The 17202-nt window shown below is 44.4% G+C and overlaps 1 protein-coding gene across 1 annotated transcript in view; it reads left to right on the top strand.

The window, feature by feature from the left end:
* Window positions 1-17202, top strand: part of COLGALT2 (collagen beta(1-O)galactosyltransferase 2) — a 104749-nt gene that overhangs the window by 84959 nt on the left and 2588 nt on the right. The window contains exons 6-11 of the mRNA XM_019530977.1: window positions 2002-2121; window positions 2626-2702; window positions 7436-7542; window positions 8642-8774; window positions 15214-15341; window positions 16427-16633. Of these exons, the coding sequence (XP_019386522.1) occupies window positions 2002-2121; window positions 2626-2702; window positions 7436-7542; window positions 8642-8774; window positions 15214-15341; window positions 16427-16633 (772 nt within the window). The remainder of the gene's footprint in view (window positions 1-2001; window positions 2122-2625; window positions 2703-7435; window positions 7543-8641; window positions 8775-15213; window positions 15342-16426; window positions 16634-17202) is intronic.

Raw genomic sequence — 17202 nt, 5'->3', positions numbered from 1 at the left:
AGGAAACTTTTGAATGCTAAAAAGCCATGATGCATTTTAAAAATGCATCATGATTCCTGTGTGAAATCCTGTGAAATACGAACTTTCATTTCTACCCAGGAGAACTTTTACAATCTTTTCTCCAATGCCTGATGATGGGTGTTTGTGCCTGAAAGCTTGCAATTAAAGAATTTTTTTTGCAAAAATCTTGTTTTCTAATAAAAGATATAATTTCTAATACAAGTCCTGATTGCCTTTTCCTCTAGACCAATACAGCTACAACCTGGATACATGATGCATTTTCTTATTTCTCTGTTTATTCAAAAGTTCAGTTTCTTAACTTCCTCTACCTGTTTTTCTTCATATAGAATACTCTTTTTGGTTCTTCCTTTCCACTTCATCACACACTGGGGGCCTGGCCAGTGAGGAGTGGAGACTTTTTAACAAAAAAAACCCAACAACTTGTGTCGCATTGTAAACCTCAAAGCAGTTTACAAACCTAAAGAATGGCACTTAATCTCTATTTTAAATATTAGGAAAAATTAAGCCTAAGGGGATTTAACTGAAAAGGGTCCCAAAGTAAAATCTGAGTTGAGAACAGAATTAATGGGTGTACCTACTTTGAGCTGTTTCCCAGCTTACTTGTGCCTGAGGACAGTACGTGCACTTATTGTCTAGGTGTGTGTGGGGAGTGTCTTCAGCCGTGGTGTGTTTTTTCTCCAAGCTTGTTTTACCTAATGAACCTATGTAGTTTTCAAGCTGAGTCCAGCATAGATTAAATGGAAACATCTTACTAAATATGTAAGCAGGATGGTTGGAATTACAGTTTTTCTTTCATACTAAACTTTAACCCCACGAAAAAGCTCTGCAGGTGAGTAACAATGGGGTCTTTGTGCTCTCTGAAGTGGTGATATTCCATAGGTAGTGGAAATGCCTGAAAACCAATGTGGTATGCAGGATGCCTGCAGTTTGGACACACTTCTGATATGTGGCTATTCTTCTGCTTCTTGGGCCATTCTTTCCCATGTTTGGATGTTATCAGGAAACCCACATGCAATTTGGATCCTTTTACTATGCTGCTGCATTTCATGCTGAAAGTATCTTTTGGGTTTGTTCAAGATGCCATTTGCTTTCTCAACCTATTTGATTACAACTGGATAATACATAAGAGCAAAGGCTTCAGGGTCATGCTCTGGGCTTAGAAAGCTGAGTTCATAGAAGGAAATGAAGAGCTTTTTGAAGCTTTAAACAGTGTCTTGTTGAAGGAGCTGCCAATGTCAGGCGTTGGTTGTAGCTTCCCCACTGGGAACTCCTGCTCCCTAATGCTTTTCCTTCCATTTAACCAGGGACCATTTTTATTCTGCATAGTCTCTTACAAATGTAACTCTCTGAGACTTAAACTCTCTCTTCTCCACTTAGGCTCTGATTCAAAGCCTGTGTAAAGACTTCTATTTGACTATGGTGGGCTTTGGACCCAGCTGCTTGGCTGGTCAGAGAGGATCACTAAGGGAGAAACTCACTGGGGAGCTTTTGGGGAGCAATGAGAGAGTCCATGTACCATGCTCTAGGTACTCATTCTGACCCATTTAAAGATGGCAGAAACTGTTTTTGGTGGAAGCCTCCCCAGTCCTGCACCAGAGGGAAGTTTGTTTTGCAGTATGAGGTTCCTAAGAATGAAGAAGAGGGTTATAAAACTGAAGATCCCTGCTCTGTCCTCTGAGATAGGCTTGGAGGGACACTTCCCCCTGCCAAAAAGAAATAAGCAGTTGACAATTTAGAATATTATTAAACCTGTTTCTAAGGGATGAGTAGAAATTGCTTGCCTAGGAGTGAAAAGTCGTTAACTAAAGGCAAGAGAAGATGGTACTGAGAAATGCACTGAGATTCTGCTAACCTGATTGAGAGACAGACCTGTCAGGTGAGATCCTCAGTGCAGGTTTTGCTGTACCCACAGCTTTTTCTCCTCTTGCAGAGTCAACATGGTATATTTCCCAACTTTTTCTGTTATTGCTTTTTCCCCAGAAATTCAGATGCACATATGCAACAGAGAGCACTACGGTTTTCTCCCTGTGCCCCTGAGGTCACACCAGACGCTGCAAGAGGACATTGAAAACTTTATTCATGTGATAATTGAGGCAATGAGTGAGTCAGAGCATGCCATGCCCTGATGCTGGGTTCTTGGGGATGGTGTTTACAAAACTTTTCTTGAACTTTCTTTTAAAAAAAAGAAAAAAAATCTTCATCAGATCTAATTATTGTAGTATTTTTGTTAAATTAGGTCTAATGTTTTCCACCCCTTCCCATGATTGTTCATCACAGCAACAGGAAAGCACCACTACCAAAATCCTACCCTTTCTAAAATGCATGTTCCTATTCTGTCTTGGCACAAAATAAGTGCTCCAACATTATGCTTGGATGTTTTCTGTCACTTGGCTTTTTTGGCTCTGTCCCTCTCTTAGCACAGGTTAAATGCATAACAGTAACTGTGCTCCCACTCTGCCCTTCATGCCACAGTTCTTCATTGCACTAGGGGAGGTATTAAAAAGTGGTGAAATAAACTGACTGGGCAGACTGACTGTGCTGCTGTAGTTTAGGCATATTAATAAAATATGCTGTGGACATTTCTTTCTTTTTTTCTGTTTTTAGTTGATCGTCCTCCAATTGAGCCCTCACAATACATCTCTGCTCCTCCAAAACACCCAGACAAGATGGGATTTGATGAGGTAGGAGTGCCAGTATGTACGTGCATTATCATCAAGCAGGGCATCTGGTAGAGCCCACTTCAGTTAAGCTGCAAATCTGCTTCTATTCACAGCGCTCATTTTCTTGTGCTTATAACTTTCTAAAACATTCACATTTTGGGCTGAAATTTCCCACGGGACTAATCCTGACGTCTTTACTCAGCTAAAAGTTCCACTGAGTGGAATGGCTGTTGGGCACACTCAGGACTTCTTCAGAACTTATGTAGGTGCCCACATAAGGTGCCTGATTTTTAAGTATGAAGCAACTGCAGTGGAAGTTTGTGGGAGCAGTGGGTGCTTATTATCTTTGCACTGCAGGTCTTTGCGCGTCTACATTAAAAAACCCAATTTAGAAAATGTTAACTTGCATAAGTTAGGACCTGACCAAAAGCCCAGGGAAATGAGTGGAAATCTCTCCTTGCATTTCAGCAATCCCTGAAACTGGGCAGTAATCTGACAGTGACAGAACTAACATTGGAATCCAGCTTTTTGACCTGCCAGTTCTTGCTGTACCTACTACATTTTGCTCTTTGGTAGTTTAAAATGAGCGCTTTTTTTGTCTGAAACTTTCTCCTGCCTTACCAGTAACAAACAAGGGAGCTATTTGCCTCCAGAAAGCAAAGCTTTAGAATGGGACAGTCAGCTCGGTTTATGGAAGGGATGTGTATCCTGACTGAATACGGTACCGTGCTGTTCCTGATTGCCTTTTCCTGTCTGGGAGCCACGTTTCTGCTGAGGCTTTCTTGTTTTGATTTTGGCCAGGACAGTTGGGGACATTTTTGCAACAGAGATCGGGAAGTTTGCATAAATTTCTCCAGCAGCTCCTGTCTCTGTCAGGAGTATAGCAGGTCAGCCAGAATTGGAGACAAAGCATCAACAGAAGGTGACTGTGAGCAAATCAGAGAGAGACATTGTGCCTTGCATGGATAATATTTATTCTTTGCATAGAGCATTTACAGGTCCACACAGTGCCTGTTTGCTTAGCTGTAAGTGAGACTATAATATAATGACTGAGAGAGTCACTAAAACCAGGGGAACCTTGTTTTTTTGCCCTTTTTTGGCTTGGGTTTGTCTATCTATTTATATAGTATCATGAAGTCCAGACTGCTTGGCTGTGCATGCTTGATCATCTCTGTTTGTAGTATGGCATGTGTCTTTTTCTGGGCTGTCTTTTGTGGCTACATTTGCTTGCCCAGTTTGTTTTTATTATTATTGCTGCATTTGGATGTGGCTCAGTCTGTTTTTTGCTTGGCTGAGGTTTAGACTGCACTTGTCTTTACTTGTGTGAGGCTAGAAATGTTTGCACTTTACCCACTAAGGTATGTGCCTGGCCTGCCATCCATCATGGGCCAGGGAACATGTGTTTGCATAGTTTGGACTTGGTGCTACATAGAAATCTCATTCTTTTAGCCAGTCTTTGTGTTTGTGTTACAACTGTAGTTCTGACAAGACAGCATATTTCCAATATCTGTAGTGATTAAGGCGGGGCGGGCAAAATACAGCCTGCAGGCCAGATCAAGCACTTTCAGCTGACCCGCAGGGCCCACCAACAAATTGTGCCCTGCCCAGCTCTTGCATCCACAGGGCTGAGAGCAAGGTGTCCACGTGTACATGCAGCCCCAATAATGTACCCTATTGCCTGGCTCCCACCCTCATGGGTGGAAGGGTCCAGCCCAGCCGGCATGCAGCTTCCATGCGGGGATGCTGCTGCAGCCCTTGGGGACCTGCTCTGCTTCCCCGGTCTCCTGCTTGCTCCAGGCAGCAGGTAGGGAAGCAGTGGGGGCAGGGCTGCAGCTGGGCACAAACATGGGGCTGGGGCTGGCAGCAGTGCAGAGACTGTGCGGAGAGGGACTGGGTGGGCGTAGAGCTGGGGTGGGCAGCATGTGGGGACCCCCCCACACACACTCCCTCCATGGGGTGCAGCCCCGGCAGGCAGTGGCAGCAGCAGCAAGTGGGGTGTTCAAGGTGCAGGTACCTCGTGGGGCGCAGTTCTGGCCAGCACTGCACATCGCAGCAAGGGGTGCAGCCTCTGCTGGGCTGCCTGTATCGCTGGCACTCCCTGCCACTCACATGCAGCCCCTGCACTCACACAGCAGGGAGGGAAGCCCCACGTGCTGGAGCCAGCTGCCTCTTCCGGGGTTGCACAGCACCAGAGAGAAGCCCCACGTGCTGGAGCTGGCTGCCTTCCCTGCAGGGACTGTGCAGCAAGGGAGGGAAGCCCCAGGTGCCTTCCCCTGGGGCGTGGAAGGCAGCTGGCTCCAGTGCGCAGGGCTTCTCTCAAGTGCTGTGCAGCCCCAGTGGGGAAAGCAGCTGGCGGCTCCAGCTTGTGGGGCTTCTCTCCCTGCTGTGTGAGTGCAGGCACTGAGCATGAGTGCCAGGGAGCGCCCACAATACAGGCAGCCTGGTGGAAGCTGTGCCCCTCGCTGCGATGTGCAGTGCTGGCCGGAGCTGTGCCCAGTGGGGCACCTGTGCCCCGAGCTCCCCACTGCAGCTGCTGTGCCATGGGGGGGGACTGTGGGGGGTCCCCACTCCCCCAACCTCTCTCACACCCACACCCTGCCCCCATGACCCCCAGCCTACCCTATGCCTCCCATGCACTCACACCCTTACAAACCTCCCCACAATCTACCACACAACCATACGCCACCATGCACACACACCATACACCCACACCCACCATACACACACACACTCCCCCATAATATACAAAACTAAGAATTTATTTCTGAGTTATTATGCAACCACCTCTATATACAGTATGCAAACATAAATCATGACAAAATATTTTTTGTAATAAAATTAAAAATTGTTACAGTAGGTGTTTGACTTTTAGTTCATGGTTTGTTTTTTGGGGGTTCTAAAATGGCAACCCCCTCCCCCCCAGAGTATTTCCAGGGGACAAGGGGAAGGACTTCCAGTGGCAAAGGTCAAGGGTTAAGTGGTGGGACTTCTGGTCCTAAGATGGCGACAAGGGGGTCAGGCAACTGTCAAGGGGTGGGGCTACCCTTGCAGCCCTCGACAGCTCACCAAAACTCATTAAACAAGACCTCCATCCAAAACAATCACCTGCCCCTGGATTAAAGAGAACCTGCTTCCACCTGTCCCCAGGTACTAGAGTGATAAGGACATCAGTAATCCTGAACAGAGACAGATGCAACGCTGTAGAAAGGTCTCTGTCCTGACTACCTGCTGACCCTCGACCCCCTTTTCGTCTGTGATGAACATGAAGGCTCACATTTCACTGGGCAAGGAAGGGCTGAAAACAAGCCTGTATCTGGCAGTTCAGATCCAGAAGTGAATGGCACAATTGAAATCAGCACTTGCTTGAACTCCACAGGGGTTTTTTGGGATGGTGACAAAGTGAAGCAGGTAAAAGTCAGGAAATGGCAAATTTAAGGTTGCCTGCCAAATCTTAACTGCTTCCTGGTGTACATATATTACCATGCCAGTTTTAATGACACGATCACATACAGTTCAGGGCCTCTTCTTTTAGTGCATACAGCACTTGGGGAATATGGCAGCTGTTCAGTATCATTTTTTTATTTCATTTTCACTATTCAGTATATAGAGTCCTGCTTTATTCACTGCCTATAAAGGTCCATCAGCCACTTGGAATCCTCCTCTGTACGATTAGAGCCACTTTATAGTACCTTTACTTTCCCAAAATCAACCCGAGTCCAGATCAGTATCTGATCTGGCAGGTCTCTTGTCCTAGACACACTGTTGCAAATCATATTTATGTGCAGCATCATGCTAAAAGCGATTCAGCTCATCTTTCTAAACACGTATGTGTGTGGAATCAACAGGATGTCAAGTACGCATGCAGATTTTGGTCCAAAACCCACTAAAGTCAAAGGGAGCCCTTCCTTTGACTTTAGTGGGCTTTGACCTGAACCCATGCTGAATGGGAGCTCTGTGCACATGCATTTGTAATGACAGTGGAATATGGGCTACATCAAGAAAATTACATTGTATTACAAAGCCCAGTGCCCACATATAGTATATGATAAATTAAAAAAATTAGAACTCACTCAAATGGAAATGAATATTTTGTGACCGTGGACAGACATAGTAACATGGAAGAGAAAGTGACAAATTCTTTTCTCTCTCAGGATCATAGGAACCCAAGTCCTGAAGACTGTTGGTGAGGTTTAGGAACTCAAGTATGAAAGGGCCAAATTTAAAAAATATATATTTTGGCCTCCAAAGATGCAGATAGGCAGGCAGTGGGATTCCAGGTGCCTATCTGAATCTTTAGGGGCTGAAGTCACTTTTGGAAGTGCAGTGTGCTTTTGGAAAAGCACTTAGGCAGTTTCAAATTTAACTCCATGCTCTACGCACATTTCACCTTTGTGTCCCAGATAGGTAAGGTGCTAAAACTGATCAAAGAAAGTTAGAAGTCAGAGAATTTTTCTTTACTAGACTTTACTGGACTTTCTTTACTAGTTCTTCTTCCTACATCCTTTTTATTCTTGAAAATCTACGTTTCCCTCTGACTCTTCATGAAAACAAGCTGCATCTAAGAACACATATTCAAAAGTTCAGCTCCAGAGGTACAAGTTTGATAAAATTTATAAACAATTTGAAAATAACTCCATTTACTGGAAATGTTCCTGGCACTTGAACGAGGTCTAAAATCTATTAAGCTTTGGGAGTAGTTATGATATGTGCTTCGCATGGAGCCAGAGTTCTGATTTCTTTCTCTTCCCACCCAGATTTTCATGATCAACCTGAAGCGTCGAACAGACAGGCGGGATAGAATGCTGAGGACCCTCTATGAGCAGGAGATTGCAGTCAAAATCATGGAAGCTGTGGATGGAAAGTGAGTTCTGTCTGGTGTTGCATGTGCTACAAAAGGTCTGATTCTGTGTAGCAGGCCTTTTATATTTGATGCTCTGACTTTGTTAAAGAAGGTGGGGCTTCATGTATTGTGATGTCATTTTGCAACAGTAGAAGTGTATTGTGATGCTGCTGTACTACAGCTGCCTCTTGTTTTAATCAGCATCCATTAGAGAATCTGTGAGGTAGTTCAAGCTGAGGAGTAATAGTCAGTTTAAGGCAAAGATCTGTGAATCAAATTTTGTTTTATGACACTCAAGAAAGGAACCTCCTTTGGAGCATTTGGAGGCATTTAAATATTCCCTTACAATATTCCAACCCCAAATTCTGCAGTATTGTGTTATGGTACCACTGTTCCAGTATGTATAGCTGCACTTCTCAAAATAATATATAAAGCTCCTATTTTATAGATAAGAAACCACAGCATTGTGGTTAAAGCTGGGATTTTCAATTGGGTTTGAGAGAGTTGAGTCTTGAAATCCCATCCAAAAGTCCTTGGGACTTCATTGCCTGACTAGACTCTTCTGAAAATCCCAAGCCAAGTGACTGACTACCCCAAGGCAAGAAATCACTGGCAGAATTAGCTGCAACTTTTGGGTCTCTCAGTTTCTCTCTTTGCTTGCCTAGTGCTAGGGTAGTAGAACTATAAAGTGAAGCTTCCCATAAAAAACAATAAATCTGACTGTTCCAATCCCATGGTCCAACCTAAGAGAAATGCAAAAAGTAAGAAAAATCCATGATTGTGTAAAGTGAATGAGATATCTTATAGCTGTATCATTTGGATCCTCGGAAATGTTACCAAAATTGGCAAGGACATATTCTGGATAAACCACTGTTAAGACTGTACAGTTTCTTGAATCTATTAGTTTAGGAGGCTATAGTAGCCTTACCTAAGTTTAGCTTGAGTTAGAAATTAAATCAAGATATTAAACTGTATGCAACCATGTGTGCACAGGGCTCCTAAGGTCTGAAACACTTTGGTTTTTCACTGCCAAACCATTTTGCTGACTCTGGGCCTGAGTAAAAAAACAATAGGACTCACAAATTTTTCCTAATACTTAAAGAAGCTCTCTCTTTCTCAGGGCATTGAATACGAGTCAGCTAAAAGCTCTGAATATTGACATGCTACCTGGTTACCGGGACCCTTACTCTTCCAGGCCATTAACCAGGGGTGAAATTGGCTGCTTTCTTAGTCATTACTATATCTGGAAGGAGGTAAACAATCTCTGTTCTCTCTGGGTGTTATAGGGTGCTGAGGGAGGGTAATAGTGCATGTTTTTCAGTACTCTCTTTTATTTTGCTATAAATAAACCACAATATTGAGTGGACTAAGATTTTTAAATATTAGCATTAATGGGACTCCTAAACTTATTGAGGCACATTCAGCACTTAGTAAAAAGGAGCTGAGTACCCCTCAGTACCACTCAGTGCTTTTGATATTCAAGCAGCTCCCAATCTGCGTGACTTTATCCAAATATTTTTTAAGGGCCGTTCTTACTAACTCTTAAGCAGGTCAGGTTGGGACAATTTTGATCCGGGCAAGGGGGGATTCAGAGGATTTTTTCCGTTCTTTTTTTATTTCATCACAAAATTCTCCTGAGGAGATTGTGCAGAACAACAATCAAGTATGGACAGTTTTGATATGAAGAGATTGATACTGGTGTTGATCAGATTTTTAGATCTTGTGTTCTGTAGACATCAAGAGATTACCTATGGTAGTGTGGCTGTAGCCATGATTTTATCATGATTTTTTTCCATTATGAAGTAGTCTGTTTTGAATAAAAACATGGGAAACTGACTAGTGTGGTCTCAATATTGGGCCATTTTCGTGTAATCAAAATGAAAAGCAGAAACTTCAAAAAAATTTCCATTCCTACTGAATGTTTCCCCCAGTTGTGCAGTGCCACACCCCTGCACGGTTGCCGAAGACCTAAAACACTGAACGTTCTACCCCAGATCATAAAGCACCAGCCTCTTTAGCCTGACTTAGGACACTCAGGTTGAATAGTCATAGGCTGCAGCATGTTCAGCAACTTCTGTTATGTGCCTCAGTCACCACTAAAGGGGAACAGAGCATTCTGTGGAGTGGCTAAGTTACATGCTTCCTGTGGTCAGGGGAGTTTGAGTGCTATGTGTATAGTAATGAGCAGAGATCCTGGCTTTCCTTGTTAAAAATTGCAAATTCTCTGATAAAAACCCTAAATCCATGATTAAAATGAAAAGCCACTATAGATGTATTTTGTTCAACTGATATCTGTCTAGCTGTGTGCCAAGTCGCACCCACTGGGCCGCAGAGGCCAGGGGGAGGGCAGCAAGGCAGGGAGCCCAAGCCCACAGTGAGCATCTGCACCTGCCCCTGTCCTATGCACAGATTTGGGAGGCACAGGTCCCCCTTCACCCCCTGGGGAGTGCACGCAGCTGCAGGAAGATGGCCTCATCCCCTGCTCAAGCTGCCTACATCCCCATCCTGCTTCCCGATGTACCCTGTGGCTGTGCATACTGGCCCCGGGCCCCAAACCCCATGTACCACCCGGCTGGGCAGCAGCCCCAGTCCTGCCTAACTCCCTCCCTCCCTATGAGAGCTCTTTGCAAAACTGCAAAATCCACAGGTTTCTCCATCAAAATGAGAAAGTTGCATTTTTGTCAGGTAAAAGGGGGGAATCTGCGTTTTTCTCTGTTTTCCCGTGGGGAACAGAAAACCCAGAACCCTGGAAACAAGGGGACTGGGCTATATCAGGGTAATATGGAACATAATCAGAATATTCAAATCTTCCTGGACAATCCATGCTGTGTGAAATGAACAAGCTGTGTTGGAAGTAGGAGGTGGAGATGACTGGAGAAAGACAAATGTGATGGTATGTTTTTGTTTCAGAACTAGGTCTGGAAACCCAAGTGAGGTTAAGGGCCTTCTTGTACCAGGTGCTGTACAAGTATAAAATAACCAAAGTCCAAAGTGTGTGGCTGTAGTCAGCAGCATAACTAAGGCTAGGTAACTGTGGCATCAGCCTGCGTACCCCAGTAGAGTAGGACACAAGATGGACAGACATTGCTGCTGTCACTGGCCTGACTGCTACCACTCAGAGCACCAAATCTGGTTGTTATGCCTCTGTCTGTAGTGTGAACAGGGTGCAGTACATTTTTGTGCCAGACAGTAAAATGCAAAGTTTTAAACCAAACAGCCCAGAACCAGTGTAAGTGACTTGAAAAACGAGAAGTTGGGCTCAACTTTCTGCAAGATCTGTTTTAAATGCATTAGTGTTCAGCTAGCATCACTGGCTGTTTTTGTTCAATCTTGTTGTACCAAACAACTTACTAATAGTACTAGTGAGTAGGTCTGTGCAAAGCAGCTGGTATTTGCTTCAGATTCGGCTGACTTGGGGGACAGTGATTTGATTCGGTCATTCGAATCACTGTCCCGAATTGATTCGGCCGAATCTAATTTGGAGATCCAGATACTGATGAATCTCTGAAGCAGCCAGGCCCATCCCTGCCTGCTCTCCAAGCCCAGCAATGGCTGCCCTGCCCACCCCAGCTCCTGGCACTTGGGGAAAAAAAAAACACTGCCTCACTGGGTGCTGTCAGGCAGGGGGGGGCAATCCCCACTGCCCTCCTCTGCCCCATATGGCATGGGGTCTCTGCACAAGCCCCCATAGCCCCAAGGCCACTGCGGGAGCAGTGAGTCCTGGGGTTTTTCTCATTTTTTGTTTTTTTCTTGAAGGGCTGGAGCTGGGGCAGGTGGGACAGCCATGGGGCAGCAGGAGGGAGAGTGGCAGAGCCCCCCATGCAACATGGAGTAGTGGGGGGCAGCAGGGATCTCTCCCTGCCTGGCAGCACCTGGTGAGTTGAGGCTTTTTTTAAAGTACCTGGAGCTGGGGCAGGCAGGGCAGCCATGGGGGCACTGGGGGAGCAGGCAGGGGATGGGGACTGGAATGGGTCCCCCCTTAGCCCCCTCCCCCAGTCCCATCTACCCTGTCCCCTCCTTACTGGCTCCAAGTCCAGCTGCAGCTCCCTGGTGCAGCCACCGGGGACTGTCCAAATCATCAAAGCTCTGCAAATCTTTTCCAAAGATTTGAAGAGCTTCAAATCAATTAGGACCTTTTAATTGGTCCCCTGATTCAATTCGGATTCAGAGATTCGACCACCAAATCAGGCCGAATCTCCTCCAAATCGAATCACCACCCGAAGCTTCGCACAGCCCTACTAATGAGTAAATAGTGATATCCCCACATTAAAAAATAACGCATCAGACGAGACCTGACTTCTGACATGCTTGACTGTTTTTGTCCTTTATTGGACCTTACTGTTGTTAGCTATGCATACTTTAACCTAGTACCAACAGTAGGCAGGAGTATTTTCTTGCTCCATCTTCCCCTCCTTAACTTCCTCCTCAAAAAAGTCTAAAATAATTAGATTCTTCACTGTTGTTTGTTGATGGTGATGTAAATATGAAAGGAAGTGAAGAGCTTAAAAGTCAAATGCATAACTAATCTTGTAAGTGCAAACCTTTTATTTTTTATTTGTTTTATTTACAAGGATGTGGAACTAACAGCCAGCATCTTAAGTGAATTTTACTTTTCCTGCTGTAGCTGGGTTGGAGTTTTGTTGCTTTTCTCACTTGAATGAGAGATCAATATCCTCTGCAAGTTACCAGCCTCTGCAAATCAGCTTCCAAGAGAAATTAAACCAAACCCCACTAAGCAAGATTGAGCTATTGTAGGTCCAGTAAAAAGATATCACCCAGAACAATCCTGGCCACTCACATATTTCCTGAACTACCTCTCCAACACTACTAAAATATGTTTTCAGAAGCTTAAGTTTAGAAAAACCATGTTCTCTGCTTGTGACAGATGCCAGCAAGTTTATTAGAACCCAGAGTGCAATGGATATGTTTGGTAAAAAGGACAAAAGCTTATTTTTGCACAGAAACTCCAGTATGGCTGTTGGGCATGTTCCAGGGTTCAGCCTGCCCAGAACTTGAAGCTTATTGCAAAGATCCAGGGCATTTAAAGTCTTCATCATGCTGTCCATTTCTTAAGACAGTGCATTATTTGTGTAATTCTTTGTGGGGCATTTTTAGCTTTTCAGACAACTCCTGTAGAAAAATGGACAACTATGGTGCTCTGTAAATCATAACAATCTTTCTTTGTCTGGCTATGGCAGTATTAAAAATAACAGAAAAAATGACTTTATCATTCTTTTTAGGTTTAGTTAATTCTCTGGCTTTTTAAGCAAACCTTATCTTTTTATTTCAGACTCTTAAGTTGAGTTTTCCTGTGGAAAGGTAGCTTTAATTTTCCAGCTCATCAATTCCACTTTCCAGTCTCACTTCACTTAAGGATTTTGGAACAGGTTATCATATGCTGGTGCATTACATCCCAACACTGCAGTGAGATTACAGAAAATATAAACATTCAAACACCAGTGAAAAATACTTCACTTTCAATACAGCAACTTCCAGCATCATTGAATAGGAGACTCAAAGAATGTGATTTACATGGGGCAGAAGTGCTCTTTTGTTCAGATCTTGAATGCTCTTCTGAACAATTCTTGTTTGCTTTTCCTATTTGCCATGTTGTCTAGCTTTGATCTTTCCGATCATAGAGTGAGATTTGTACTTCTGTTTGCTCTTCAAGGAGAACTTCTGGCATTCCAGTGCCTATAGTATGTCGTGTTCAAAGATCCAACAAAACGTTCTTTGATTATAACACAGCTTTCTCTTGTCCTAGTTCCTGCTTCTGCAGAAACAAAATTAGCAGTCATTGTTGTCTGCTCTTGTTGCAGCTGAGGATGATAAAATAATTCTTGGCAACTAACAAAGCCAGAGTTATTTCCACAAAATTTGAATAATTTCTTTTACATTTTTTTTGCCCAGGTAATGATTACTAGTTTCCTTCAAGGTGGAATTCATTGGAGATGCACTTTCATCATCAGAGAATGCTTTCTGAAACTTAACATGTTTCACAGCTTTCCCAGAGCAGGAGGAATAAAACTTATCTTATCCTCCCAGGAGAACATTTTCTAGTCCTTGTAGCCTGATCAAATAAAAAAACATTTCTAAACAGCTTGCCAGCGTTCCAGAAGAGAATTAATTTGATGTTTGTATGATTTGTCCCCAAACACACACACACACACATACACACACACAAAATCTTGCTTAAATCTCTCCACATTCAATAAATGATCACATGATCTCCTGAGTTCTTATGTTTTGTTAGGATATTCAGTAATTTTTTTTCAGTTTCAAACTCTATTCTAAGATAAAGGAAAATCTCTGGAACTAAACTACTTGCTGAAGAAACAGAAACAGCTGAATCATTGGCCCAAGAGCTTTTTCTTGACTATAGTGCTGTCTAAGTAAGGCTTGGCACTGATGTCCTTGGAGACCCCAAATGCTTTCCATGACCATTTTATACGATGAATGTCTCCCTGTCAGTCAGGCGGGTGACAGCCAGTCAGCAGCCAGGACTCTGGTCACTCATGGCCACTTTTTTCCTGGTAGAAAGCATTCTTTTCCCTTTGGAAAACTTTTGTAAACAGGTAAGAATCCCTCCCACAGTCAGCACCTCCTTCCTTCCCCTTTCATGCTCAGCAATACCTCCCAACCCACTGCTTCCCACTTCCCACTGCCACTGTCTTGAGCTGACCCAGGGGCAGGGAAAGCTCCAGAGCCACTCCTGTTCTGCTCCACCCAGGCTATGGAGGGATCTGAGCTCAGCAGGGCACAAAGGTCATGGCAGGAGGGTTCCTCTTCCCAGCCCGTTTACCACAGGTGTTCCTCACCAGCCTGGGAACAGGTACAGGGAAAGGGGAACTTCCCTGCTGCTGCCACTGTCCCCAGACAAGGCTGGCTCTCTATGCAGCCCCCTTGCAACCCAGCTGGAGTGGGGTAGTGGCCAAGACAGCAACAGTGATGAGGGGTTCTCCCCTTTTTGCACAGAGGCATAAGTAAAAAGAATTATGGGGGTGCGGGGCGAGGGAAGAGGGAAAGTGCTGCTGAGTTTGGAGAGGAAGAGAGGGGATGCCAAGTGTGGGGTGAATAATTCTTACCTGTTTCAGGGGCTTAAAAGAAGTCCCTGGCTGTTGTTCCCACAGTGTGGTTTGCCCACCTACCTGAAGCAGAGAAACTGGGAGTGGAGGGTGCAGCCACCCCTGCTGTGCTGGTCACTGCTCCTGCACCTCTGTTTTTAAAATCCTGGATCCACCTTTGGAACTGAATGTGTTGTCAACTTTGTGACTTTCCATTATTTAAGCCTGTCCAACAGAGGTAGCTCAGGCTTGCTTATATCCTGCCAGTGTGCCTCGAACCTGACCTGACACCAATACTGGGGGATGAGGGAAGAGGGAAATCTCTGAACCTATTCATCCCAGGGGCTCCTGACTCAGATAGTGAAGCAGTCATGTAGTGCCAGTAGGGATAGTAGTTTGCTTCCCAGGATGAATTATTCCTGCCCAACCCCCACCGGTGAATGATGAAGGTCAGGTGACAACTGTTGGATTGTTTCATCCCTTTGTAAATGGTCTTTGAGCTCTCCAACACAGCATCAGGGCTTGGTCCTGCTCCCAGAAGAGTCCATAGCAACACTTCGGTAGGTGCAGGAATGGACTCAGTAGCGCATGAGCCACAGCAGTCCCTTTTTGAAAATGTTTATTCCAGGTGGTGAAGAGAGAGCTGGAGAAGACGCTCGTTATTGAAGATGATGTGCGCTTTGAGCACCAGTTTAAGAGGAAGCTCATGAAACTGATGGATGATATTGAACGAGCGCAGCTAGACTGGGAGCTTATGTAAGTGACGCTTGTTCTGAGAGCTTTCACTGCTGTCGACCAAATGGGAATTCTCCCTGTGCATCCCCTTTCCATTCCTGCACATATTGAGTATTTTAATAATGCAAATGTAGCAGACCTCAGATCATAATTATAATTAGAAAAGGCTGCCTGTAGCTTACTGGAAAAGCACACTGGAGGCATAAGTTTTCAGTGAGCAAATGGTTCATCTTCAAAGGCGCTTGTGTGGATAAAGCTTTGATAAAACAAAGCACATCGCAGGTACTGCCCTCTTTAATGAAGAGCTGCATCCAGTGATATAGGAAGGAGTTCAGGAAGGAGTTGAGCTCCCATTGAAGCATTCCCCCTTTGGCCTAAGCTAATGCCGATTTATTACAGGAATACATGTGCTCACTATAAGGCTGGGAGAAGAACAGAGGGTTTGAACCCTTTTGTTTAGTCATATAAGAAAAAGCTGATTCCAAAAGAGCATCAAAGGGAATCCTGCAAGCTCGCCAGGAAATGTACTTTGCCAGAGACCTGTTCCAGCCTGAGTTCATTGCCAGTGATGTTCAGCACTAGTGTGCAATCTCCAAGAGGCTCTGCATTAGGTCATTTAAAGAAGCAGCTGAAGACCTTGCAGAATTGTTCCTCTCTCAGGCCTTTTTTTTATCAAAGTCACTGAATTCGGTATTCTCCGTCACCCTAGACACACATCCATACCTGAGTCTAGAACTTCTTGCATACCAAAGACAAGAGATTTGTTTTCAGATAAGTCATCTCTGTACTGTGCCCCAACCTTTTGACAGTTGACTGATGGAACTATAGCCAGAAGCTCCTGGGAGTCTCCAAACAGTCCTCCAGTATTTCACTGGGGGTACTTTCAGTTGCGGGTGGGTTGTATTCTCTGTGTTCCTCTGGATTAATATGAGGCCAGTCACATGGTGGGAAATTCCATGAGCTGCATTTGGATTGTGAGATGCATTTAAGTGAAATGCCTGGTTTAGAGCAGGAAGGCCTAAGGTCCTAGGCATTGTACACTTGCACTGTGAAGCCAACCCTGGAAATGGGCCTTTTATTCATTGCCCCGGATTTCTGCCTTTCAGCTACATTGGGCGGAAAAGGATGCAGGTGGAACGGCCTGAAAAGGCAGTTCCAAATGTAATGAACCTTGTGGAAGCAGATTATTCTTATTGGACGCTGGGATATGTAATCTCCTTGCAAGGGGCTCAGAAGTTGATTGGAGCTGAACCTTTCAGCAAGATGCTACCTGTAGATGAATTCCTGCCAGTCATGTACAACAAGCACCCTGTGTAAGTAAATCATGCTTTTAGCTTGTGAAGCCTAACTGCTTTGTGTGCACTGTCTGACTGTAGGATCTTGAATTGGATGCCATATTGCCATTTCTACAGTGTATCTCCATATTGACCTGGTTGGTGGAGAAGGGGACTGGGTATTATGGTCCTTGGATGTTGCCAACTGTTACAAATGTTGGGCAAATTAATTGATATGTGCCAGAGTTTCTGTTAAATGGGTATAACAATGCCTACCTCAGAGAGGCCTTGTGAGACTGATTGATTTTGAATCTGGTCTTTAGATGAAAGTAACTGGAGCAGTATGTGGTTATGGTTATTTAGGTGATATCTAATTTGGAGCCTCTAACTTGTTTGCAGGGCCTGGGCAAGATCTCCAGGCAACCTAGAGCATTTAAAAAGAAATACCCATGCATAAGAGTCCTTGCTGTTGTCTTTTGATTTCATAGTGCTACAGTGTTTAGTGTTTTTTATTCCAAAATTGTGTGTGTGTGTATGTGATGGATGTGTGCAAGTTGAGGATCTCAATGCTTGGCAGCCTTCTGAGGCACTGGATATGCTCAAACTGT

Source organism: Crocodylus porosus, unplaced genomic scaffold (assembly GCF_001723895.1).
Source record: "Crocodylus porosus isolate Cpor-Errol unplaced genomic scaffold, CroPor_comp1, whole genome shotgun sequence".
Classification (NCBI taxonomy): domain Eukaryota; kingdom Metazoa; phylum Chordata; order Crocodylia; family Crocodylidae; genus Crocodylus; species Crocodylus porosus.
The sequence above is the reverse complement of the archived record's forward strand: the minus strand, read 5'-3'. Positions and strand labels throughout refer to the sequence as shown.